The 26,844-nt window shown below is 46.9% G+C and overlaps 1 protein-coding gene across 1 annotated transcript in view; it reads right to left on the bottom strand.

Moving 5' to 3' along the window:
- ACSF2 (acyl-CoA synthetase family member 2) overlaps positions 1-26,844 on the bottom strand; it is a gene marked incomplete at its 5' end in the record, with an annotated part of 62,027 nt that overhangs the window by 31,601 nt on the left and 3,582 nt on the right. Inside the window, 9 exon segments of the mRNA XM_083487136.1 lie at positions 1,058-1,134; positions 2,282-2,373; positions 3,422-3,570; positions 4,138-4,233; positions 5,049-5,211; positions 13,780-13,898; positions 15,745-15,798; positions 16,560-16,684; positions 19,692-19,891. Coding sequence (XP_083343262.1) covers positions 1,058-1,134; positions 2,282-2,373; positions 3,422-3,570; positions 4,138-4,233; positions 5,049-5,211; positions 13,780-13,898; positions 15,745-15,798; positions 16,560-16,684; positions 19,692-19,891 — 1,075 coding nt within the window.

Genomic DNA, 26,844 nt, shown 5'->3' on the forward strand with positions numbered 1-26,844 from the left:
CACAAGGGCCATTGAGTCCAACCACCTGCCAAGCAGGAAACTTGGGTTACAGGTTTGTCCAACACCAAGAAACGCCATTGCCCATATTCTTCCAGTGATCTAGAACGGCAGATTTTTTCCCCTTCCATCTCATGCATCCCTTTAAAGGCCAGCTACACCTTTAGTTAGGGACGCGGGTGGCTCTGTGGGTTAAACCACAGAGCCTAGGACTTGCCGATCAGAAGGTCGGCGGTTCGAATCCCCACGACAGGGTGAGCTCCCGTTGCTCGGTCCCTGCTCCTGCCAACCTAGCAGTTCAAAAGCACACCAAAAAGTGCAAGTAGATAAATAGGTACCGCTCCGGCGGGAAGGTAAACAGTGTTTCCGTGCACTGCTCTGGTTCGCCAGAAGCGGCTTAGTCATGCTGGCCACATGACCCGGAAGCTGTACGCCGGCTCCCTTGGCCAATAAAGCGAGATGAGCGCCGCAACCCCAGAGTTGATCACGACTGGACCTAATGGTCAGGGGTCCCTTACACCTTTATTTCCCAATTCAGCCATGTCAATTTCCACATTCAATGGGAATTTTCAAAATGAAAATTCATGTAATCATGTTCTAGCTATATATATATATATCTCCAAACAACCATGTTTTCTTGTGGACAGCCTTCCAAGGGTAGCCTTCCATGACAAGGGTGGGCAGTGCAAGAGGCCAAAAAAGTGGGTGGGATCAGAAACAAAAGTGGGTGAAATAACATCTATGACTCTAACCTTTGCACAGCAGGATACATCCCAACCATGCAACAAAACAGAGGCTTCTGCACCAACCATCTCTCCATGCAGGCAGTCAAGAGGCATTATCAAGGTTCCAGAAGGCATCCCAGCCAGGCAAAAGCATTCCAGGATGATGTAGAGCGAGGGTGACAGTGATAGGTGTGGCCAGGAGATGGGATGGCTGGGGCAGAGTCCCCAAGGGTCAGACACAGAGGCTCAGAGGACTGCATTTGACCCCCTGAGCTGAGGTTGCCCACTCCTGCAACAGAGGAACCTTCACAACCGAAAGATTAAGGGTGACTCACCACTATCTCCCGCATGTTCATGTTGTTGATGATCTTCTTCATCACCTCAGGAGGAACTGGCGAACCTGCAATGACTCCTGAAAGACGAAAATGCATACCTTGAGAAGTTGCCTAAAGGACACTGCAAGTTTACAAAGCAAGTCATGACAACGGCTGCGTACATCATCATCATCATTAGTATTATTATTATTATTATTCCCTTATTAACCCTGACGCTTTGCAAATCAGCCGAGATTTTGACAGAGCAGACAGTAGCAAAACATGTGAGTATAGTTTGTGTGAATCCAAACAGTGTAATTCCATACTTGTATTTTTATTTGCAGATACTTGGTTTGGGATGCCTTCCATTCAATATTTGCAGTCTGCCTGGCCTCTGCTGCCACACACTGGTGGATGCAGTATTTTTTTTTAAATGGGAAACCAATGTATTGTCTACCTTGTGCTATTTCAGTAACAGAAATAGCAAAAAAACCCCGCAAACTTTCAGATTATTAAGCAATAAAAAGGAAGGTGTGCTTGATGGATTCCTCATGCATGAGGATAAACATAACATGATTTAGTCATTCACTAATATACTCCAATAATTTTTATTAACATTTTGCTGCTCTTGAAAGTGTCACCAAGTTGAAGGGAGGAATGGTCCCTAGGTGTATGTCTGTGCTGCTGGATCAAACCCATGAGATTACTTACCTCAAAATATTTGAGTTTGGGGAAGGAATGGGCAAGATCAACCAGCAACAGCAGCAGCGCCTCCCCCCCCCCCAATTCACCTAGAAATGAGCCAATTCCTCTTTAAAAATGGAGAAAGCTGGCTCATTTTTAAAGGAAATTAGTTTAAACAAAAGCTGCAATCTTTGGTCAAATAATTAAGAACTTATGCTGACTGGGGTTGATTTTAACAGATGAGGGCAAGCCTGAAATGATTAAACGGTGAATTAAAGGCATGCTTTTTAAAAAGCATGTTACTGTAATAGGGAATGAAAAAATAAAATATTAAAGACAACATTTTGTTGTAACCATAATAGCATATTTTAAAAGTAGATTGCAAGCCATCTAACACTTATTTCAGTACCATTAGAAGGCTGTGGTATATGCAAATTGATGCAAATACATTTGATTCCGTTTAAAGTTTGTATTTAAAAGGCATCCATTAGCATTTATTTTTAAAATGTGGGGCTGATAAACCTCATTTAAACATGCTTACATTTGGGTTCTTATACTTACCGCCCCGAAGAGCTGAAAGGTTGTAGCTGGCAAAGTCAGGCTGAGCTAGCATATCTATGAACATGGTTGGAGTGCCGTGAACATGGGTACATCTTCAAATAAAGACAAAGAATTGCAGGTTGCTAAAACGAAGGCAGGAGCATGGCAACTGCTTCCTCCACCTGATTCGGACTGCAGGTATGAAAGCTCAGGTTTGTCTTTATTCCTTGTAACCATGGGGAAATCTTTTCCCAATGCAAAGAAAACAAAATGTGCACAAATGTTGAACGCATGCATGTCCCCCGTTGCCTAACTCCACATGAAAGATGGCTCCCCAGCTTCATGGGGTACCAGGAGCTCCTGAAAATCCTCAACCACCTGGCATTGAGGTTCCCAACATTATGAAACCAACACCAAGCTGTGAAGTGTTTAGTCAGTGCAAAGCAAAAAAAGCAGATTTTTGTGAAATATGAAAGTGCCCCCCAAAAAAGAAATTGGGGGGGACGGACAGTCGTTCTAATAACACCCCTAACCACCCACCCAATTTTTTTTAAAGCTCAAAATGATGCTACAAGTGGGGAAATTCGATTGTGGAATACAAACATGCCCGGTCTGTTTCTGCATATACTTTCTTCAGAGGCAAAAATATATCCGTTTCAATTACAGTGATTCCTTCAGAGCAACATAAATGAATTGCCACATTCTCTTCGCTCCTGAAGAAGGCAGTGTGCTGTAATGTTTAGTGTGTGTTGTGTTCTCCCAATAACATTCCCTCACTTCCCTCTACACCACGTGCAGAAATTGCCTTCTTGAATATTGGAGCCACAATTGGTCAATCCACCGGATCTCATCTTTCAATGCAAGTCAAGCCGCTAACTCACCAAGAGTTTGAGACTCATCGGCTACCCTCACCTGGCTTAGCCAGCTAGTCGAAGCCATTTCCCAGGGTGTGGCTGCTGTCCCATGATGACAGCTTCTAGGAGTCACAGGCGCAAGCAAAGTGCAGGATGGGGACCAAAGATGGACAAACCTCCCCAGAAGGAGCACAATATGACCCCCACCAGACCCCCATGCCCCCCCTAACACCCCATACACCCCAGTATGGCCTGTATTAATAGACAGCTAATTCTTCCTAGAACTAAGCTTAAGACGGACTCTTACTTTTCATGGTCCAGGGCCTTCAGTGCTGCTTTTGCATCGAAGCTTAGAGACGGGAAGACAAGACAGACGCCATGAATAGCCATCAGCACGCAGCCTGCCACAGACCCCAGGCAGTGGTAGAGAGGGACAGGGAGGCAGCAGCGGGCATTCTAGGGTCAAGGCAAACAAAGACAGCGGTGGACTTGCCTTCCAGTGCTGGCTCTAACTTTGCTTACAGTTCATTGTCACAGAGACCAGAGGAATGCCAGCAGGAAGCCTGGGGTGGAGATTTTGCATGGGTGGGACAATGTGTGACTGTCAGAAAAGTGTATGTAGCTTAAAAATTTCTAACCATCAAGTAATAGCCACTCTTAGACTAGAACATTGACATAGAATTAGACAATCTCTAACTAATACAGGATATGAGTGTGCCACATTCAGGTTAAGTATATAAACAGGGGGCCTAGAAATTGAGAATCTGGTGGCAAATGCACATTATTGATCCTTGCACCTTTTTTTAAAAAATGAAGTTACTAGTCATTAAATTTCTAGCAAAGACCTTGAAAAGTGTATCTGAAAAGCTGAGAAACTAGGAGGGACAATGACGTATAATTCTACATTACCACCGTCACACACACACACACACAGCCCTCACTCATTACTTAGGGGACACGATTTTGCTCCATACAGTTAGTGTCTGCATGCTCAACGTCAACCAATAGACTAAGATGACTCACCCCATCTTGAACTCTCAGTCTTAATCCAATGAGGAATGCATTGTTCACAATGTTGTGGTGAGAAAGGGTAGCTCCTTTGGGGCTTCCTGTTGTTCCCTAAAGGAAAGAGATGTTTTACTAGCTTGTTTAGACCTCACCCACACTCATGGGCTAATTACAAGACTTCAGATGCAATACATAAATTGCTGAAATGCTATAACATGGATGGGCAGCCTGTGGTCCCCCAGATGTTGCTGAAACACACTAGCTTCTCCATTTGTGGCCTAGAACAGCCTTTCTTGATCTTGGGTCCCTAGATGTTGTTGGACTACAACATCCGTCATCCCTGGCCATTGCTCATGCTGGCTGGGGCTGGTGGGAGTTGGGAGTCCAACAATATCTGGAGGGCTGTTTGTTCCCCATTCCTGCTCTAAAGTGTGATGGTAAGTAAAGAATGCTTTGCCTGCCTGCCTGCCGGCATATGCTTCACCCCTGAGAAAACAGGATGCTAGACTAGATGGGCCTTTGGTCTCATCAAACAGGTTTCTTATGTTATTCTAACCCATGAAAATTTAGAAAGGAAATGGAATTTCGACAGGCACTGGAAGTGGTCAGGAAGCTAGAACTTCTATGTCACTTCTTCCTTCTCACAGTTACTAATCCTTTTGATCTTAATACAGTACTACCATACACACTAGCTTTTCATTGTTTTCTATAAGGTATTATCAAAATATTTTGGATTCCCCCCCCCAAAAAAAAACGATTATTTTTCACAATCCCCAGATAACAAATTCCTGCAAATGTAGGCAAACATTTCTGTACAAGTGATTCTAAGCTTCAGATCTTGGCTTATTTGGTACAAAATATTCCTGTTTTCTGACCATTGCGGGCTGCATTATTTGAACACCAGAAAAAGCACATTTGGTACCCACTGAAGTGAACTGGATGTTGATAGGTTCTTTGCAGTCCAGCGTCTTCTGTATTTCCTCTAGTTGCTTCTTGTGTCTGCTGTCTCCGGCCTGCATCACATCGTTCATTGAGAATGCACCGGGCAACTTGGAGTCTGAGGTGATTACAACAGAAAGCTCTGGTAACCTGATACAAAAAAAGGAAGATGTGCTCAGTAACAGGGAAAAGCAGAGTATAGTTTGCCACGGTACAAGCACAAGTTCAGGGAATAAGCTCCAGATACAGTATATGGACCAATATTTTCCCCTGCCCCCAGAAGCTGAGAAGGAAGATGGGAATAGGAATTCATGAATGGACTCTTGATGTTTGATGAATGAATAATCTGAACTGTTTTATACAATCCCTCTAAATTTAACCGGGCTTCAATTTCACCCATGGCTGCTGTACTGACAAAAAAAAAAAGGAAATAGATGGTTGAGTAATTTCATAACATTTTCATTATTCAGGTTCCACAATTGACTCATATGGTATTAACACAGTGCCACAGTGGTTTTGTGCTGAAGAGACCTTGCTAAATAATTTTAGGATGTTCTAAAAGTGGAGTTGGCAGCAGGTTGGATTCACAGATAAGAGACCAGAACGGACTACGTGGGGTTGGCGGGTCTCTTATCTTTCCATGAATGTTTGGAGACTGAGAAATAGTTTTTAACACACTGGCTGTGGTTCCAAAGGTCATCCATGCCAAATGCCTATGCATCAGACACACACAGATTGTCCCCTCAACCTTCCTTGGCAGGAACTGCCCATGTCACAGCAAATCACCTTTTCTGTTCCAGCAATAAAGGTTACACAAAAAGCGGCTTGGCCTGGATTCTGCTATGAAGACCATAATCCACTAAGTCTACCAGTAATTCCACTTGGCTTTATGACACCATATATGCATAAAAGCCACAGGACTCTGGCAGATATAGATCCTGCTTGCAGAATACTCGGGAGGTGGGGTGGAGAAAGACGCACAGGAAACTGCCTGATATTGAGCCAGGCCACTGGTCCATCTAGCTCAGTCTTGTCTACACTGATTGGCAGCTCTCCAGGGTTTCAGGCAGGGCGCTTTTCTGAGCCCTACCTGGAGATGCCGTGAGTTGAACTTGGAACCTTCTGCATGCAAAGCAGGTACCGTATTTTTTGCTCTATAAGACTCACTTTTTCTCTCCTAAAAAGTAAGGGGAAATGTGTGTGTGTCTTATGGAGCAAATGCAGGCTGCGTAGCTATCCCAGAAACCAGAACAGCAAGAGGGATTGCTGCTTTCACCGCGCAGCGATCCCTCTTGCTGTTCTGGCTTCTGAGATTCAGAATATTTTTTTTCTTGTTTTCCTCCTCCAAAAACTAGGTGTGTCTTGTGGTCTGGTGCGTCTTATAGAGCGAAAAATACGGTACTTTAAGCGCTGAACTATGTCCCTTTCCCCAAAGGAACAGAGGAGTGGTTTTTTAAGGTCCGGCACTGGCAAACCATTGCAATAAATAAACTAATCCATTAATTATACATATGTATGAGAGGGTATAACTACACTGCATGGTTAATGGCGATCCTTTGGCCCTTGTATTCTTCAATGTTACTGCATCAACAAAAAGTATTGTTGCAGAAAATGAACTTATTACTGTTCATTAAGTTTTGTCAGGCATTTTTTGCAAATCGGGTATATATTTTAAGTGGTTTTGAAACGTCTAAAAAATCAAAGGGGTCCAACAGAAAATTGGGAACGTGCGTGAATACAGCTTGTGAGTATTCAGGCTGCTCTCAAGGAGGGCCCATAATAACTGTTTGGCACATCTTTCCTGCTACTTGAAATCCTTTTACTGGACATCAGCCTGAGACCTTGGCATGCCAGTCACAAAACCATGGTGGGTTAAGTGAGACAACGGCTTTACATTAGTGTAGAGAGCTTCACATAGTCCTGGTTCTCATTGCCTCAGGCAGCTACAAAGGGACAGAAGAGAGGGGTTCCTCCACATGTTGTTGGACCACAGTCCTCACCATCTCTGAACTTTGGCTTTGCTGGCTGGGACTGATGGGAGTTGAGAGTCCAACAACATCTGGAAAGCCGCAGCTTCCCTATCCTAAGGAATGTGGCAAAGTGTCAGGTTTCAGGGAATACGATCCCTCCCATGGTAACAGCCAAGAAGCAGAGAAACAATTAAAAGTTCTTACCACGTAATTTAATAATACAGTGGTACCTCGGGTTAAGTACTTAATTCATTCCAGAGGTCCGTTCTTAACCTGAAGCACTACTTTAGCTAATGGGGCCTCCTGCTGCTGCTGCTGCGCCACCACTGCACGATTTCTGTTCTCATCCTGAAGCAAAGTTCTCAACCTGAAGCACTATTTCTGGGTTAGCGGAGTGTGTAACCTGAAGCATATGTAACCTGAAGTGTATGTAACCCGAGGTACCGCTATATTCACAGAAAGAGATGAAGGAACGCAGTCTTCCCTAAAAAAAAATGGTGTTGCTCCAAGTAAAGTCCCACCCCATTACATCTCTCCCTGCGTCAGCTAATCTGAGCTTTCTGCCTCTGAGCTCTCAGTTCTACTACGCTCAATGCACGCCTTGTCCGGGGGGGGCGGAGTCAGGAGTGCTTTCTAAAGACACTGAGTCTGTCAGCTGTCTCTCCCCTGGTGCTTCTTCTTCCTGCTGTTCCTCTTCCAAAATTTTCCAGCTTCTCCCCTCTGCAGCCTCTGAACTATGCCCTTCTGCAACCCACTTGTGATGGCCTGGGATTCCGATTCGGAGGATGAAACAGAGGAATCCCAGCCTGCACAAGAGTCCCCGCCTCCAGGGCCGGCTGAACTGGGGCAAGGCCTAGAAGCTGAAGAACCTGCACCTGTGGCAGTGCATCAGGAGCTGGCCCCAGGTGAAACCCTTCTGGCCCCAGAGAGGCTTGACGACTCAGTGGCCACAGGTGAGCCTCCTCCAGGGCCCAGTAACCCTTCGGCCTCTCCTGATCTGCAGAGGCTTAGGGCAGAGAGGCGAAGGGAACTGGTTGCCCCCAGGAGGAGTGCTCGCCTTAAGGCCAGAGGAGGCGGGGCTCCTGGGGGCCGGGACCGCCCCTGGCCTTAGAAGAGGATAAAAGCCCAGTCAGCCCGGCCCCAGGTTGCGGGAGCAACGTCGTTGTTGGCTTCGGACCTTCCTGTGTTCCTGATCCCTGCTCGGCCTCCTGTTCCTGACTATCCGGTACTCCTGTTCCCGGCTCGGCCTCCTGTTCCCGACCATCCGGTGTTCCTGTTCCCTGCACAGCCTCCTGTTCCAGCGTACCTGTTCCCCGCCCGGCTCTCTGCCTCGGACCTTGCCCCTCTTCGTGTGGACTCTGCTACACCCAAGGTACCTTACCCCCGGGACCAGCACAGTTTGCTCCCGCCTCACCCGCACTCCCCCTTCGTAGGGGTGCGTTCGGGAAGAGCCAGAGGCCATGGCTGAACAGGCGGCTGCACTGGTGGCTTTGGCCCAGGAGAACCAGGCCTTGACTCACACCGTGCAGCAGCTCAGCGACGCGGTTGTGGCACTTCAGCAACGCTTGGAAGCCCTACCGGCTCATGGGGCCGACGCCCCGGCTCCGGGCAAGTACCCAGTGGCTTTGCCTGAGAAATTTGATGGAGCCCCGGCCAGCTTTCCCATGTTCCTGGCCCAGGCCAAGCTGTATATTCAGGGGCGAGCCCGGAACTTTCCTGACGACCGCACCAAGGTGCACTTTTTGATTAGTTTGTTAAAGGACCAGGCGGCCAAGTGGGCGTTGCCGCTACTCAGGCAAGACTCCCCCTTGCTGGCAGACTATACGGGGTTTTGCAATCGTTTGGAGGCCGCGTTCGGCAACCCCCAGAAAGAGAGTCAAGCCAACCGGGCGATTCGGCGTTTGAAACAGGGCAAGTCCACGGTGGCCACATATACCACGGAGTTTCGGCTGTTGGCACAGGACTTGACCTGGAATGACTCGGCACTGCGGGACCAGTATCTCGAAGGGCTTTCGGACGAGGTACTGGACCAGTTGGCCACAATGGAACGCCCCACCACGCTGGACACTCTCATTCAACGGAGTCTACAAATAGATGACCGGTTGAAGGATCGTCGTCAGGCCCGGGGTCGCCGATACTCCCAGTTCACGGCACCAGCTTTTTCCGGCAGCCCCACGGTCACAACTGATTTAACGGAGGAGCCTATGCAGCTCGGGGCAGTGCGGCCACGCCTTTCCCCCGCAGAGAAGGCGCGGCGTCGGGAGGGAAAACTCTGTCTTTACTGTGGCGGAAGTGGACACTTCGCTCGGTCCTGCCCTGAGAAACACCAGCCGCAGGGAAACCGCCAACCCCAGTAGCTGATGGCCCTAGCTACCGGGGGTCCCAAACCATACAGAATGGGCCCGCACCAATGGACTTGCAACATCTTATGGTTTCGGTACGTTTATATCCTCCAGGGGGGCCCTGGATCCTCACCCATGCTTTGGTAGATTCAGGGGCAACCCGCTCCTATATGGACGCTGCTTTTGCCACCCATCATCAGGTGCCACTTCGGAACAAGCCAGTACCGATCCAGGTGGAAGCGATTGACGGACGACTTCTGCGTTCAGGTGCTGTTACTCAGGAGACCCAGCCCCTGGTCCTGTGTCTCCAGCAGCACCGGGAGTTGCGAACTTTGGACATTGCTTCTATGCCCCGCTTCCCCCTGGTGCTCGGGATGGACTGGCTGGAAGCCCACAACGTTCAGATTGACTGGGTCAAACGGACCGTGCACTTCCCAGACCCATGTTCCCATGCTCAATCCGGAACGCTGGCGGCCGCGCCCTCAGAGGAGGCAGCACCCATGCTCCCAGCCGTGTACCAGGACTACCAGGACGTGTTCGAGGAACGGGGGGCAGACCAGCTGCCGCCGCATCGGCCTTTTGACTGCGGCATAGACCTCCAACCCGGAGCGCCTTTACCAGTGAGTCGCTAATATTCCCTAACAGAGCCAGAGCGCGAGGCTTTGCAGGACTTCTTGCGCAAGAACCTGGAGCGTGGGTTCATTAGGCCTTCCACCTCGCCTACCGCGGCACCAGTGCTTTTCGTTAAGAAGAAATGTGGGGAACTCCGCCCTTGCCATGATTACCGAGCCCTGAACAAAATTACCGTCCCAGACCGGTACCCCTTACCCCTTATCTCGGAGCTGCTGGAGCGGGTGCAAGGGGCACAGGTGTTCACCAAGCTGGACCTCCGAGGGGCCTACAACTTGATTCGGATCCGAGCCGGGGATGAGTGGAAGACAGCGTTTGGGACCCGGTACGGGCAGTTCGAATATTTGGTTATGCCTTTCGGTTTGTGCAACGCGCCTGCTGTGTTCCAACGCTACATCAACCACGTGTTTCAGGACTTGTTAGACAAGTACGTGGTGGTGTATTTGGATGACATACTGATTTACTCCCGTGACCCGGCTCACCATGAGGGACATGTCCGGACCGTGCTGCAGCGCTTGCGTGAGCACCGTTTGTACGCAAAGCTCAGTAAGTGCGAGTTCCATCAGCGGACTGTGGACTTCCTTGGTCACCGGCTCTCTCCAGATGGGGTGCAAATGGACCCGGGGAAGGTGACAGCGGTTCGAGAATGGGCGGCACCCCGGAACCGCAAGGACCTACAGCGTTTCCTGGGGTTCGCCAATTACTACCGGACCTTCATCGCTGATTATGCTCATCGCACCACCCCGTTGACCCGGCTACTGCGCCCAAAGACGCCGTTTTCCTGGGACAAGGAGGCAGAGGAGGCGTTTCAGGGGTTGAAGGCCTGTTTCCAGAGGGCACCAATCTTACAACATCCTGACCCCTCTCGACCTTTTGTGGTGGAGACCGACGCCTCCAGTATGGCTCTCGGTGCCGTCTTGTCTCAACAGATTGGGCCTGAAGCGCCACTCTTACCCTGTGCCTTCTATTCCCGCCAGCTCCTACCAGCGGAGCGTAACTATACTGTGTGGGAGCGGGAACTACTGGCCATCAAGGTAGCCTTTGAGGTCTGGCGCCACCATCTTGAGGGGGCACGACATCCGGTGGAGGTGAGAACCGACCACCGGAACCTGGAGTACCTCCAGACCACCCGCAAGCTGAACCAAAGACAGATCCGGTGGGCGTTGTTCTTTTCCCGGTTCCAGTTCCGGATCCGCTACATCCCTAGCTCTCAGAATCAGAAGGCGGATGCCCTGTCCCGGAAACCTGAAGACAACGCAGACACGGTACAGCAAGCAGAACCCACCACGATCCTACCTCTGGCTGCATTCCTGGCCACCCAGGAGGCGCAGCCACTGCAGGTTCGGGTGCGGGAACAGCAGCGGGTCGACGCTTGGGCCCAGGATCGGCTCCGGGAGCTGGCTGAAGGGTCCAGCCCACAGTATCCGGGACTGGTCCTGCATCAGGGCCTTCTGCTGCATCACGGTCGTCTGTACATCCCGCCAGGGCCACTACGGCTGGAGGTTCTCCGGATGGCCCATGATGCCCCAGCAGCGGGGCACTTTGGACGGTATCGGACCACCCATCTGGTCAGTCGAGAGTTTTGGTGGCCCCGCCTGAAGGCTGACGTGGCTCGCTACGTTGCTGGTTGTGATGTCTGCCGGCGCGCCAAGGGACCTACCAGGCGACCCCCCGGCCTACTTCAGCCATTGCCAATTCCACCGCGTCCTTGGCACACGGTTTCATTGGACTTTATAGTGGACTTACCCTCGTCTCGTGGCTGTACCTGCCTTCTGGTTTTCTCCGACCATTTCACCAAGATGGTGCACTGCGCTCCCTGTCCATCTGTACCCACAGCCAAGGAAACTGCTCAGCTGTACCTTCAGCATGTCTTCCGCTTGCATGGCCTACCTGAGCGTGTGGTGTCCGACCGGGGCGTTCAGTTCACATCCCGGTTCTGGCGAGCATTACACCAGACCCTCGGGACAGAGGTCTGCCTCTCGTCAGCCTACCACCCACAGACCGATGGCCAGACTGAACGGGCGAACGCGGTGCTGGAGCAGTACCTCTGGTGTTACTGCAGCTACCAGCAGGATGACTGGGTCGACCACCTGGCATTGGCAGAGTTCGCCTATAACAACGCGGTGAATGCGTCCACCCAGCAGACCCCGTTCCAGGCCAGTTATGGTTATCATCCACGGCTGTTTCCAGAGGTGCTGCCGGCGTCCGCGGTCCCGGCGGTGACGGAGTGGCTTCAAGAGCTCCAGTCCTAGCAACAGCTTTTGGTGGAGCAACTGCACCAGGCCAAGGAAGCGTACAAAGCCCAGGCCGACCGCCACCGCCAGGTGGGGCCGGAACTTCGCGTCGGTGACCTGGTTTGGCTCTCCACTCGCCACCTCCACCCCTCTCGACCTTCGCGGAAGTTGGACGCCCGCTTCACCGGCCCGTTCCCTATCGTAGACCAAGTCTCTCCTGTGGCATTTCGTCTCCGGTTACCCGCAACCCTGAAGGTTCACCCGGTCTTCCACAGGTCCCTTTTGAGTCCGGTGGCCCCACCCGACGAGTTCCACCCGAACCGTCCCCGACCGCAGCCAGTGTTGGTTCGGGGAGAGCCTGAGTACGAGGTGGAACGCATCCTGGACTCCCGATACCGCAGGGGAAAGCTGCAGTATCTCATTGACTGGAAGGGGTACGGACCGGAGGACCGTTCCTGGGAACCAGCGGCCAACGTCCACGCACCTGCCTGCCTCCGAGAGTTCCATGCGACGTACCCCGGCAAGCCGGGTCCGGACCCTCGGTTGAGGGGGGGGCCTGGGAGGGGGGATGGTGTGATGGCCTGGGATTCCGATTCGGAGGATGAAACAGAGGAATCCCAGCCTGCACAAGAGTCCCCGCCTCCAGGGCCGGCTGAACTGGGGCAAGGCCTAGAAGCTGAAGAACCTGCACCTGTGGCAGTGCATCAGGAGCTGGCCCCAGGTGAAACCCTTCTGGCCCCAGAGAGGCTTGACGACTCAGTGGCCACAGGTGAGCCTCCTCCAGGGCCCAGTAACCCTTCGGCCTCTCCTGATCTGCAGAGGCTTAGGGCAGAGAGGCGAAGGGAACTGGTTGCCCCCAGGAGGAGTGCTCGCCTTAAGGCCAGAGGAGGCAGGGCTCCTGGGGGCCGGGACCGCCCCTGGCCTTAGAAGAGGATAAAAGCCCAGTCAGCCCGGCCCCAGGTTGCGGGAGCAACGTCGTTGTTGGCTTCGGACCTTCCTGTGTTCCTGATCCCTGCTCGGCCTCCTGTTCCTGACTATCCGGTACTCCTGTTCCCGGCTCGGCCTCCTGTTCCCGACCATCCGGTGTTCCTGTTCCCTGCACAGCCTCCTGTTCCAGCGTACCTGTTCCCCGCCCGGCTCTCTGCCTCGGACCTTGCCCCTCTTCGTGTGGACTCTGCTACACCCAAGGTACCTTACCCCCGGGACCAGCACACCACTGTTCTAAATCTATACTGTCCTCCTGTTCTCGGGAAGGTTCAGGAGAAGGCGGCGGGCCAGTCCCCACCATTCCTCCTCAGTCCAGTCCCTGACACAAGGGGTGAAAAAGTGAAAGAACTGAAACGGTCCTTAAACTCATCATCGTGTTTCCCTTATGGTGTGCTCCAATGTAATAGAAAATCTGAAAGCCCCTCCCGCTCTTGATCTTGTGGCTCCTTTGATTGATCATGTGGATATTTATCTGGGCACTTTATCAATATGAAAACAGTGTTTAAGACTGGGCCTTGGACGAGACTAATGAGCAAATGCTCAGCGAACACTTACTTCTTGCTCTGTAATGCTCCCGGATTAGAATGTTCCAACTCAGGGCACACTTGCTTCAAGATCTCATAGTACCTCTGAGATTTGAACTGTGTAGGGAACACCAGTGCTTTGCAGCCAACCTAGAGAGATACACGTAAGGATGAAGCAAATGGGACACAAGGCAACCTGTGCAGAAGAGCAGCCATTCCAGGTGTTTTGAACCACAGAAGTCTTTTCAGCATGAGCCAGCGTGCTTTTGTTATGTCTTTTACTGCTCTAGGTGAACTTTTGCGTACCCCTACCCCTTCCTATAGGGATGTGGGTGGCGCTGTGGGTTAAACCACAGAGCCTAGGACTTGCCGATTAGAAGGTCAGCAGTTCGAATCCCCGCGACGGGGTGAGCTCCCATTGTTCGGTCCCTGCTCCTGCCAACCTAGCAGTTCAAAAGCACATCAAAGTGCAAGCAGATAAAGAGGTACCACTCCAGTGGGAAGGTAAACGGCATTTCCATGCGCTGCTCTGGTTCCCCAGAAGCGGCTTAGTCATGCTGCCCACATGACCCGGAAGATGTACGCCAGCTCCCTCGGCCAATAAAGCGAGATCAGCACCGCAACCCCAGAGTCGGCCACGAGTGGACCTAATGGTCAGGGGTCCCTTTACCTTTACCTTACCCCTTCCTATCTACTTATTAAAAATGATACACCACTTGATTGTAAAAAACAACACCCCCAAAACCCTCAAAACGGCTAACACAAAGAATAAAATGCCTTACTGTATGCTCCAACAGCATTGCAACAGTAAATTAAATTATCAAGACTTCACTGGGATACTCTTTTCTCCTTTTAATAATACAGTGGCATCTTTATACCCTCCACTTTACAACTGCACTTATGCCATGGGAGACCTGTGGACACCAAGAGCCCCTCAATCATGTCTTCTGGAATGAAGGAGATCCAGTCTGTGTGCCCAAAATGCAGGCAGATGGTCATTTCCATATGCCTGTTTGAGGCAGGTATACTCAGAGTTTTGCCACCGCAGGGCCAGCCCTTAATGAGACTCATTTCCAAGTTAGTGTGCACAGAAAGCAGCCTCAAAGCTTGATCCTTTGAAAGAGCACTGAAAATACATCCTGCTGAATTCAGTGGAAGTTACTCTTAAGAACATTACGAAGATGTTCTCATAGTGTCGGCCAACGAGGAAGGAAAGAAACACATTGGAAAAATAGGAGCAGTAAGAACGGCAAACCAACAAGCAAGAAACATTTGCAAGCTGAAACAGCATTTTGCAAGGCCACTAGTGCCAGATAAGCTTGTCTTATTGCTTCCAAACTTTTTCCCACAGCGAGAGCAAGCAAGAAGTAGAATCACCTACTGCAGCTTTTGTATTACCCCTCCCATGGTATTTTAATGATTTAGCTCCAAAGCTAAACCAGAAAGGTAAGTACAAGAGGCCTCTTAATCTGGGCAGGGATTAATTTTTTTCACAAGACACTTAATAGCTTTAATCCCTCATTATTAGGGATAAGAAAGTTGAAAGGCTTAAGTCAGCGATAATTGCCATAGAGGGAGACTATGTTGATTAGGAAATGTTGAGAGAAGCAAAAACAAAACAAAGAAAAACCATATATGCTCCTTGGAGGAAGCATGGGATATAAATATAAGAAAATACAGTCCATGAACATAAATGCTCAATTTTAGCATCTGGGTATTGGTCTTATATTTTTTAAAAAGTCATCTTAGCTCATAGTAACATCCATCAGTTCATTCTGATTTGGGGGGGGGGGCGACTTTTCGTTTGTGCCTGCCCTCAATCAACTGCCAAAGCTCCCATTAGCCATTGCCAAATTATTGTTTGGGCTGCCTTTTTCTATACTTTCCTCCAAATCAAACTGCTAACTTAATCAACGCATTCCCAGAGCTTCAAGCGTTTTCAGAAAGCGCTGTGGATGAAAACAAGCAGTGCTGACCACAACAGGCCTTGTCGTACCTTCTTCACCACAAACTCCAGCTCTTGGGATTGATACGCTGGGTTCACAGACACCTGGAAAAGATAAATTAATCAGAGATACAGCTTCTTAACCATGTACTGCTAAACAGTGATTGTGTGTGTTGAGAGGTCAGAGGTCTCCTAGTATCGGTTTCAGAGAATGAAGAATACAAACCGGGCCTAAACCACACTTGCGTTTTAATTAATTGTCACTTAGTGGAAACAGGAGAGTATTTCCTAACACAAGTTGCCACTGTTTCCCAATGTAATATTTATTTATTTAAAATATTTATATACCAGCTGCCAGGCAAGCATCTCCTGGCTTGTACTCCACTGATACCAAAACAGAAAACAAATACAAAATATGCAGTGCGATGTCACCACAAACCCCCCAGCTAGTGCAGGAGAAAGAACTCCCCATTCTGTCAATATCTGCAAGATGAGTCTATTGGGTGTTAGATAAAATACAACTTTCATTAAACCAAAGGATATTTGTTTGTTTGTTTGTTTTTAAAAAAGCTTCTGAATTCTACAAAATTCTTCAGCCAAACAAGATAGATGATTCCCAGTCATACAGTAAGAGTAGTTACTTTCTGCCAAAATACAAATCCAAACACTTTTATACACTAACCTTAAAGGTGTGTGCATTTGTGTCGATACTGAATGGTATTGTGAATGTTCTTTAAATATAGAAGCTTGTGTTCTTTGAATATACGAGCTCTCTTCCCCAGCATGACATCCTTCTAGGGAGTTCTTGGATTTTTCCTTAACCAGCCACCAAGCCTCTTAGCTGTTCATAAGCAGGAGGAACTTACCAGGATGATTCCTGCTTGCGCCGTGGCAAATTGCATTAGGACCCATTCGTACTTGTTGGGACCCCACATTCCCAGCCGGTCACCCTTTTTCAAACCAAGGGCCAGAAGTCCTTGTGCTGCCTGTACTACCTAGAGAATAGGAGAGAGAGAGAAAACCCGTCTCAGCAGATTGAGCTAGGCAGGTAGGAAACGATGGAGAATGTGAGATGAACGTTCCACTCTGTGCACTGACGACACAGAAGAATCTAAAAAGCTAAAGGAAAGGAATATGGCGGCAGCCGGTATGTTCATCTCCCAAGGCAAGATGGTTAGAGAGCATCAAACAAGTTTCCTCCTAATCAGAAGATGGTGTGTTGGTTGCATTCAGACCAAACACCTATGTTCTGAAGGAAATTCATCTTTCTGGAGGGCCACCAATTGATTTAAAAGCTCATAGGATTCTACCATTTAATTCACTGTGTAGTCTCTTAAGAATGTATTTTATTTTAAGGGAAATGGCTATGAGTACTGGATTTTGTTTATTTTGTTTGTTTGTTTGGTATTACTTTTATTATTATTTATTGAATTTATATACCGCCCTATACCCGGAGGTCTCAGGGCGGTTCGCAGAATAAAATCAAAATATAAAACCACAAAATACACAATCAGAATAAAAACAACCCAATAACCTCCCCCCACCCATAAAACCCCCCACCACATTTTAAAAGGGCATAGGATGTCAATCAAATCAACAGTTTCCACCTCATTTTTATTATTTTATTTCATATTTCTTACTGGATTGTTATTTTAACTTCGTGATAAAGTCTTGAATTGTTTAATAAAACTGACACAAGCCACATTTAAATTTACATATCTGATTGGAGGTTCAAGGTAAAATGTGACATGAGAGCAGTAGATATTCCGCTCTCTATGTCTTTTTTTGTTTGCTAGAAGCAGCCCCGTTGGTACCTGACCAGGACTATGTATGATAATACAGAATACAAAGGTCCTGCAAAGCTACCATAAGCCACAGAGACCAGAACATACGGGAATTGGGTTTGTGCCTGCATGTTTCCCCCTCCTAATAGTAAGAGAGCGGGGAGGGATTTGGGTGAGGGCTGTGGAGTGGTGAAAATTAGCTGGACACTATCGTTGCTCTGCTCCATTGTAGGGGGAAACGAAAGATGGAAGAAAGGCACCCACACACTTCTACATCACAATTAGATTGGCCCTAAGCAGAATGAGTGAAAACAGCCTGAGATTAACTGATGTGTGATGAAAAGCGCTACAAGCAGCATTAAAACATTAATGTCCTAACTTCAGATGTTGCTGGTCTATAATTCCCAGCCCCTCTAACAATTGGCCACAGTTGCCGGGCCTGATGGGGACTGGAGTTCCACGACATCAGGAGGACCACAGCTTCCCAGCCCCAGTTCTAAATAGCTTATAAAGCTTTAGCTAGTCTGAGCCTTGCACCCAAAAATCCCATGCATTTAATGGGGAGTTAAGTCCCACTAAAGTACAGTGGAACTAATTTCTGAGTAAACATGCATGAGATCACCTTCAAAGCGTTGCAGACAGATGCTTTCAGTAGCTGCTCAGTCCCACTCTGGAAAACTTATCCAAGCTTTGATCATCATCATCTGGAACAATTAAGTCCATCTTACTTTTAGGATACTTGTTATTTATTTATTTCCAGGCAGCTTTAGGGACTTGCTTTTCAGCAACTGCTCTCAAATCAGCTTACGGCTTAAGAAAAAATAAAGCACCCATAAAATCACAACAACAATAAATTAAAACAGGGTCAGGTAAACCTGGCATTACAACATAAAAAAAGGAGAGAAAAGGTATTGACAGCGTGTTTCAGTGGACCATTTCCCAGAATTTGTTGCATCAACTTTCGTAAATGATTCCAGTGCTCGGGGGCCATCCCAGAGAAATAAGAGTTTGCAGGAACTACCGTAAGATTTTCACCCTCAGAACTCAAAGAATGGAAAGGAACTCACACACAAAATGTTGCTTGCTCAAGGATCAGTGTGGCCCAGAAGGGCTTTAAAGGTGAGCGGCAAGGTCTTGAATTTAACTCTGCAGCAAACTAGCAACTAGTAGAACTCATAAAAAGCAAATACTACCTAAGCAGGCTAGCACATTCTGGGCAGCTGAAGATTCCAAACTCCTCTCAAGGGCAGACCCAGATGCCCCAGACATTGTAACTGTCAATTATATGGGTTATGAGGGTTCCGATTATTGCTTAGGGTTAAAATGGACCAACTTGAGATTTTCTGTGCTCTCCTTGAACAAAAAGCTTTACCAATGCCTAGTCCCAAAAGCCATATTCAGTTCTAAAATTCAATTCGAAGAACCGTGAAAAATGAAGGCTATTATCTTTGACCATGTGCAGAATGGTCTTCTCACCACCGTCAACAAACCCTCAAAACATCTGGAATTTTGGAAAGGTCTTTTTGGACAGCAGAGGCAGCTTCCAGACATGCTAGATAGAGTCTTTAGAAATGCAGCTGTTTGGTATTGTAGACAGCTTTTATTCTGACAGGTTTTTTTAATTTTATTTTATTTACAGCTATTCGGTTTTTTCCTTTTTGGGAAGGAGGGTCAGGAAAACCCCTAGAAAGGGGAGATTGTTCAGTTGGGCCAACAGAAATGCTTGCACTGACAAAATGATCTCCTTACACTATGTTGAATTACGCCCACAAAGTCATATAACCTGGTTTTTGTTAAATCTTTGCATTTTTGAAAGAAGGGGGGGGGGAAATAAGGACAAAATGCTAAAATATGTTACATTTTTTGAAATATAACTTGGAAATGTATGCAATACTGAGCAGTAAATAAGGGTGAGTAGTGAAATATCAAGCCAGTGGGGCCTTTTAAATTTGTATTAAACTTGAATTAATTTGATGGCAATTAGTTAAAAAAAAAGCAATAAAAATTAATTGGCAAAAAAAATCTTTCCATTTTGGGTCATCTGGAAGCTACTGCTTCAAAGGTCTTTTAAAGTATAGGCTATCTTATCAATATGTCTTAGTGCTGGTTTTTGTAAGCCACTCTGGAAACCGCTTTTAGCTGTGGAGCAGGGTTAAATGCTTTAAATACATTGTGCGCATCCCTAGATTCAGTAACAAAGGAATCGGGAGCCACCTACATCTTGTCTCAACTGTGCAAACGTCTTCCGAATCCCTTCTAGAGGGAACACCAAGGCTTCTTGATCAGGACACCGGTGGGTTGTCTCTTCCAGGCACTGATCCACAGTTTTCCCAAGAAGCGGAATGTCTGTCACCCCATGGAGATAGCTTTTGCTTGCTATAGGTGTGGCAGGGGGTGCATTGGTTTGTAGAGAACTGTCAAGAGAACAGATGAGATGCAGAAATTGCAAGGGGCAATGTCGTCCACAGCCGGAAGAAGAAAGAGTTAGGGTGCATGGTCTTCTTTGATATAGTCAAAGGGAGGAAAAAAACAAACCATCAGAATTATCATCAACCTATGTGTGCTAGTCACAGCATATGGAGAACTTTCAGTGGTGCACAGAAATATTTGCTGCTGCAAACTTTATCACTGTTTCACAACGAAAAGTCAGGGGAGGAAAATGTTATTTGAATGTGGAACTAAAAATGATAATCTAAAATCGTAGATGTTCTAGGTTTCTATTCTCTGCTTGGTGTTCCTCAGAACTACTTCCCTGTTCCTTAAATATAACCAGGCGTAACCAGGGATGGAATAATTTGACTCCTAGTTCAACAGAGAATCCTACTGGCCTTCAGCTGGTGGGTCAGGCAGGACCCCCTACTAGGTCTCAGCCTGATCTAAGATGGGGCGCAGCTGTAGCACTGCCACCTAGGTAAAAAAAGAAAGAAAGAAAGAAAGAAAGAAAGAAAGAAAGAAAGAAAGAAAGAAAGAAAGAAAGAAATGGGCCCCACATGCATGTTTAAGTTAAAGGTAGATACCAGGTCTATAAACAGTGGAGACTATTTATTTATCTAGTTTTATGCTCAGGGAGGAGATCTACCAGAATAGTACCAGGATAACAGCTGAAAGTATCTCATGCAAGCTCAGCCTAGGAGAGGGGGGAAATCACAACACAGAACATTGAAAAGTGTAAGGAAAACACTAGCCATTTCCTCAGGGACTGTGCTTGTAACTACACCCACATGCTACCAACACACAGAGGGGGCCCACAGAACTCAGAAGCATGTGCTCCTATCCTATAGCTTTGCATCACAATGTAAGAGTGCCCCTTTGTGGTAGATCTTCAGTTTAGGATTCTGTCCTTAGGCCTTGGGGTTTATTGGGGATTTCTTCTACAAAACTATGGTTTTTAACTGCTGCTCCTTTTCTCTGCCAAACTGTGCTTTTCTCTGTTGCTCTGTTTATTTTTATACTATATGCATATACTTCTAAATTTTGGTGGTTATTAGCCACATAGATCATCTCAGAAACTCAGGAGAGATGGTAAATAAATGTTTAAGATGAATGAATGTCTGAATAAATAAATGGCAACTCTTCCCCTTGTCGGTTTAAGTCTACCTGCCTCCAATGTGAGTTCAGTTTCCTTCTAGCATTATAATTTGTGTGACAAACCACATTTCACTGCATGAGATGCTGGGTCAGCCATCAATCCTTCCCTTCTCCATATGACTGAAGTGCAATTTTGAACAAAATAAATAAATGCAAGTAATAGATGTGCATTTGTTCATTTCTATGTTTGTCCTTATTTAACAATAGATATAGGTGGGTGGGTGTTAAAAGAGTTATGAAACAATTCTGGCCAATGAAGGAAGTGTCTTAATGACATCATAGACATTCACCAATTGGCACATCCAACCATGGGCTTTTTTCTGAAAACCTGAAGAACAGTAACTGAAAACCTGGACAGGAAAAGGTGTGTTTGTTTTGCAAGAGCAGAATGCACGTCCAAAATAAGTCCCACTACTCTAAAAAAGGTTATGTCTGTCTTAAATGCAGAACAGAGGGGAATCATTCCTGTTACAATGGAACTCATTGTGGGGAAAGGTTAGGGCAGTAAAGAAGGGCAAAACCTCGTAATCCTAATCTTCCATTTCGTGCAGTTGCACAGGTTACCCACTTTTATTACATTTCAAGCCAAGGCCATAATATTGCTGCTAAGGCAGAATGGAGGTGATCAAGAAAAAAGAGAACAAACAGAGAAAGGTATAAACCAGCAGGCAAATGTTCAATAGGATTATCCTTTTTTTTTTATTGGGAAATTGCTGAGCAGGTTATGTAAATAGAGCTGGTAAGATTTTGCAGGAAAACAGACCTATAATTTATGAGTTTTCAGTTCCCAGGAAACACACTGGGAGAAGCTGAGAGAAGGTAAGAAGCTGTTTCTTGCTAGTACAATAGCACACCTGTCCGCACAAACAAGACCACCAAATTTCGAAGCTACCAACTTCATATCTCACCAGTCACTACACATGCACTAGAAGAGGGGGTAGCTAGCCTGTGGCCTTCCAAATGCTGTTGAAAGTGCCAGCCTGCCCATGAGGCAGAGTGAGGCAGCCACCTCAGGTGGCAGAAATCTGAGAGGTGATGCCCTCAGGGGCACACTGCTACCCCTTAGCTTGCGGCGAAATATCATGAAATTTCACAAATGTTGCTGGAACCCACCACCGGCGGTGGGTGCCGCTTTTCAGCACTGCTGCACAACCCAGGTAAAGGAAGTATTGGCAGTGGGGTGGCACGTTCTCACTTTGCCCCAACCATCATGACCAATGGTCAAGAATGATGGAGTTAGCAGAAGAAGAAGCTGCTTTCTACTGAGACAGACAATTGGGTCCACCCAGCTCAATGATGATAGTAGCTCTCCAGGGTTTCAGGCAGGGTGTCTCTCCCAGCCCCACCTAGAGATGCCGCGGATTGAACCTGAGACCTTCTGCATGCAAAACAGATGAGCTATGGCCTTCCTGTTGTAGTCTAATGACATCTGGAGGACCAGAAGCTGCCTAGAAATTCAACACGCTAAAATTGGCAGATCAACTCCTCAAACTCCTTGGAGAGGAAAGGCAGGATGTAAAATCAACAAAATAAATAAATAAAAATAGAAAGGACTTTCACACATACACACACAAAATTATTGCTCCTTCACTTAAAGGAACTGATATGTTGCCATTTGCCCAACAGATAAAATGTCACATCCAGGAACATTCCCAGGCTACAAATACCTCCTCCAGCAAGGCAACCCACTCCCCAAATAAATATTTCTTTAAAAATTACAGCATAGTTTTTACTTCATATGTTTCATGGGTGTTTGCTGCACCAATCTGGAAGCTGGCCCAGGAACTGACAACTTTAATGACAGCAGGCCAATTCAATGTCACATGGCTGCCTTCTTTAGGAACGAGCCGTTGACTGTTGCAAACCATGACCGTCAGCACATATATGTAACACTAAGATTAGATTCTTTGAAAGTGAAACTCAGCTCTGCAGAAATCCTCCTCCCGCCTTCAAGGGAGAAAGTGAGGGAAGTAGGAGGAGCCTGCAAGCCCAACACTTTCACTCCCAGAGTCCCTCCACATAGCACTGACCTAGTGCAACACTGCATGCGAATACAGCCTATGAATCTGATCAGGCTCTTCTGTGGAAACAAAACTTCCACTTCTGCTATAAGATTAATGTGTGTTTTGACACAATTGCCTTGGTAGCTTCAATTCTTCCATGCCCAAAATCCTGTTCTTGGCAACTGTAGGACCAGAAACTTCCAAGACTCCCAGGTTCTTTTTAAAGCATGAAATTAGCTGTCAGAGATGCAGATGAAAAGGGGATAATGGGGGAATAATGCAACTGTTGCTATAAAAAATGTAAGCTGCTTTGCACCCCAATATGGAACACCCAAAGCAGTGAACTACTATCAAATAAGGAAAAGAGGCTTTCAGAGGCTCTGCAAAACTCTAAAGGTTTGCTGATTCTTTGTGCAAGAAATGCAACATCTTCTGAAGGCTGGGCACTAAGCAAATATGAGAAGACTGACATTCCCCTTCTTCTGAAGTTTCCATGGAGATTTAGATCCAAAGGAACAGCTAGGAACTGGCAATGTTTAGACCTGGCACAGTGGCAAAACTCTTAGAGTAGGGAAAGTGCAAAGAAAGCAGGATTTAGAAGGAGCTGGTGAAAACAGACGGAGAAAGTTGTTCTTCCTGATTATCTGTGTATTTTACATCCTGTTATTCTGAATTACAACTCCCGTCATCAGCCATCCTTTCTGGGAACCTGGAGTCCTCCAACATCTAGAGAGCATTACACTGGTTCCCCTGGCCTACAGGACAAGACAATGTGAAACAGAGCAGGGTTCCTGTCAATTTAGCAGTAGGAATAGGACTTCTGGGTTGACGCGATCTGGAAATGGCGGATTCCCTCCGAGCTGCGGAGGGAATCGGCTCCACCGGGGACGGGTCTTTGCCGCGCCGGCGACGTGGGGACCCTTAAAAACCGCAGGCGCGGATGCCTGCGGACTGAAGACTCGGCGGGTGCCTTAAGCGCCCCCCCTGATTCGCAAAGAGCCTTTTTAAAGGCTGCGGAGGGGATACGGGGGTGGCGTGGCACTGAGAGTCGATCGCTACCTCGGTGGAGCGAAGCCGCGAGCCATGACCAGAGGGCGCTGACTTCCTTCCTTGGAAATTTGGATTGAAAGAACTACCCGTGAGTAAGACGGATTGGGACTTTAAAATTTTTTAGCTTGAATTAGAGACGACCGGGGGGTGTGCTAAAAGGAAGTCCGCACCCCCCCCTTGCAGAAGATCTAAGCAACGACATAAGAGCTAAGCTGGAGAGCCTACCCTCGGTGGGGTGAGTTAAAAAGGACATTAACTTTCAAGATTTGGCTAAGGGAAATCTTATGCTGGAGAGTGGAGTTTCAGAAGCCTTCTTTTTGTTTTAAACAACCCCCCCTCCCGGGTCCGGGAACGTCCTGCCTTTGTGCCTGTGTAAGAGCTGCGGAGTTTGACAGCTGTCAAAGCTGTCAAACGGGCAATTTAAAGCGAAAAATTGTTGTTTAAGACCCCCCTGGACTAAGACGAGCTACAATTGAGTCAAAATTGTTGGAAACAAAGTAATAATAAGAAGTTAAAGGGTTGTTGAGCAAAAGACTAACAAGTAACCAGATTCCCCCTAGGGGGAACTCTGTGAAATTACAATGGATACAATGGCTGTGGATGGAAAGTTACTAGTGGAAATCGAAAGGATGTTTCAATTGGTGGGAACCTTACAAGAGCAGAGCTTGGCCATGAATAAACAACTTATGACTATGACCTTGGGAACAGGCAACTCTGCTGTGTGTGTTGAGGACCTGAATGAGAAAGAATCCACAGCTGAAGGGGAAACAATATATTCAGAGGTGGAAGAGACTAAACAAGAAAAAGAGAAAGTAACTTTGGGAAGCAACATCCAAAAGCTGACATCTGTGGAATACAAGCAAGGAGACTTTGGGAACACATCTACCACAAGTCTGCGAAAGATACAGAAGAAGAAGGAGGAGGCCCTGGGACAATATGGAATACAGGAGCTTAAAATAAAGAGATATGATTGGGGCCTCCGTTTGGACTTTGGTTCTGAAGATACAGGCTTTGTGGAAATTTACCAGCAGTTGACTACAAACCTCCTTGTGGGAAGAGAATATACTTGGATGCCGAAAGAGTTTTTTCCAGGCTCGACGACTGACATAAAGGACTACCAACAAGACCGGCGGAGAGGGACTGAAAGAGATTTGAAAGCCTCGGACGTGAGGAACCCAGGCTGAGAATTTCGACTTTGGACTTTCATTGGGAAGGGACAAAAACCGGGGATGGGAGGGAGGGAAGAGGAGATTACCAGAAACTCCTAAGACTTTTAGGTTTGGTTGACATGACTTCTAATTAAGATAAAATGAAAAATCGATGGAAGAGAATTTAAGTCCAACTTAGGAATATCAATTTTAATTACAAAAGAGGTAATAAGAGGAATAAGATGGTTAAGAGGAGAAATACCAACTTGCTGATATAATTTTGGGAATTGGGATGCACGAGGGGGGATGGGGGGAAGTCAGGGAACAAGGTTATGAAACGAGGATTGGCTGAATTTATACATGTTTTGTTATGTGTTATTATCTGTGTGTATTTTGTTTTTATAAAAGCGGAAAACCCAATAAAAATTATATATAAAAAAAAAAAATTTAGCAGTAGGAATAACAAGGAAATTTTAATAGGTGAAAAAAGTTGTATTTCAGGGGTTACTAACCCCAAGGATGTGAGTCTGATACCAAAAGCCACCTAGATCCAACACAACCAAGCAAGAACTGGTGTCTAATATGCATACACCTCAGTTTGCAACATGGGAGGTGAGGTGGTCAAGATTTGTGGGTAATGATATACTCAGATTTTTGCTTCTCCAGCAGCATCATTTACAGCAGAGTTATAAAATATGTGTCAAACTTTGCTGGAGTGGGAGAGGTAGAATGACAAATTGTTTCAATGGAGGAAAGGGACAAAAAGCATTATGATCATAGAAAAAAAGCTAATGCTATTCTAGGCTGCATCAACAGAAGTATAGTGTCCAGATCAAGGGAAGTAATAGTACCATTCTATTCTGCCTTGGTTAGACCACATCTGGAATACTATGTCCAATTCTGGGCTCCACAATTTAAGAAGGATGTTGACAAGCTGGAACGTGTGCAGAGGAGGGAAACCAAGGGGATCAAGGGTCTGGAAACTAAGCCTTACAAGGAGTGCTTGAAGGAGTTGGGTTTGTTTAGCTGGAAAAGAGGAGACTGAGAGGAGATATGTTTGCCCTCTTCAAATACAGTGGTGCCCCGCAAGACGAATGCCTCGCAAGACGGAAAACTCGCTAGACGAAAGGGTTTTCCATTTTTGAGCTGCTTCGCAAGACGATTTTCCCTATGGGCTTGCTTCGCAAGACGAAAACGTCTTGCAAGTTTGTTTCCTTTTTCTTAACACCGTTAATACAGTTGCGACTTGACTTCGAGGAGCAACTCATAGAACGCAGTATACATAGTAGCCTTTTTTGAGGTTTTTAAAGACTTTTGTGATTTTTGAAGCTTTTCCAAAACTTCTTTTGCAGCCATTTGGTAAGTTAAGCTTTTAAAACTTTTTTGGGGGGGTTTGGATTTTGGGTTGGGGTGTTTGGAATTCAAGGACTTGGTGTTGGGAAGGGGTTTGCAAGAATCTGGAAGCTTGTGTGTTTTTTTCTGCATTTTTATGATTTTCTGTGACCATTGGGCCACTCTGCTGTTTTTTTAAAAAAAAATTCTGGGTTTGAATTTCTGTGTGCTGGGTGGCTGGGGGAA

Source organism: Podarcis liolepis (assembly GCF_965112155.1).
Source record: "Podarcis liolepis genome assembly, chromosome: 2".
Lineage (NCBI taxonomy): Eukaryota > Metazoa > Chordata > Lepidosauria > Squamata > Lacertidae > Podarcis > Podarcis liolepis.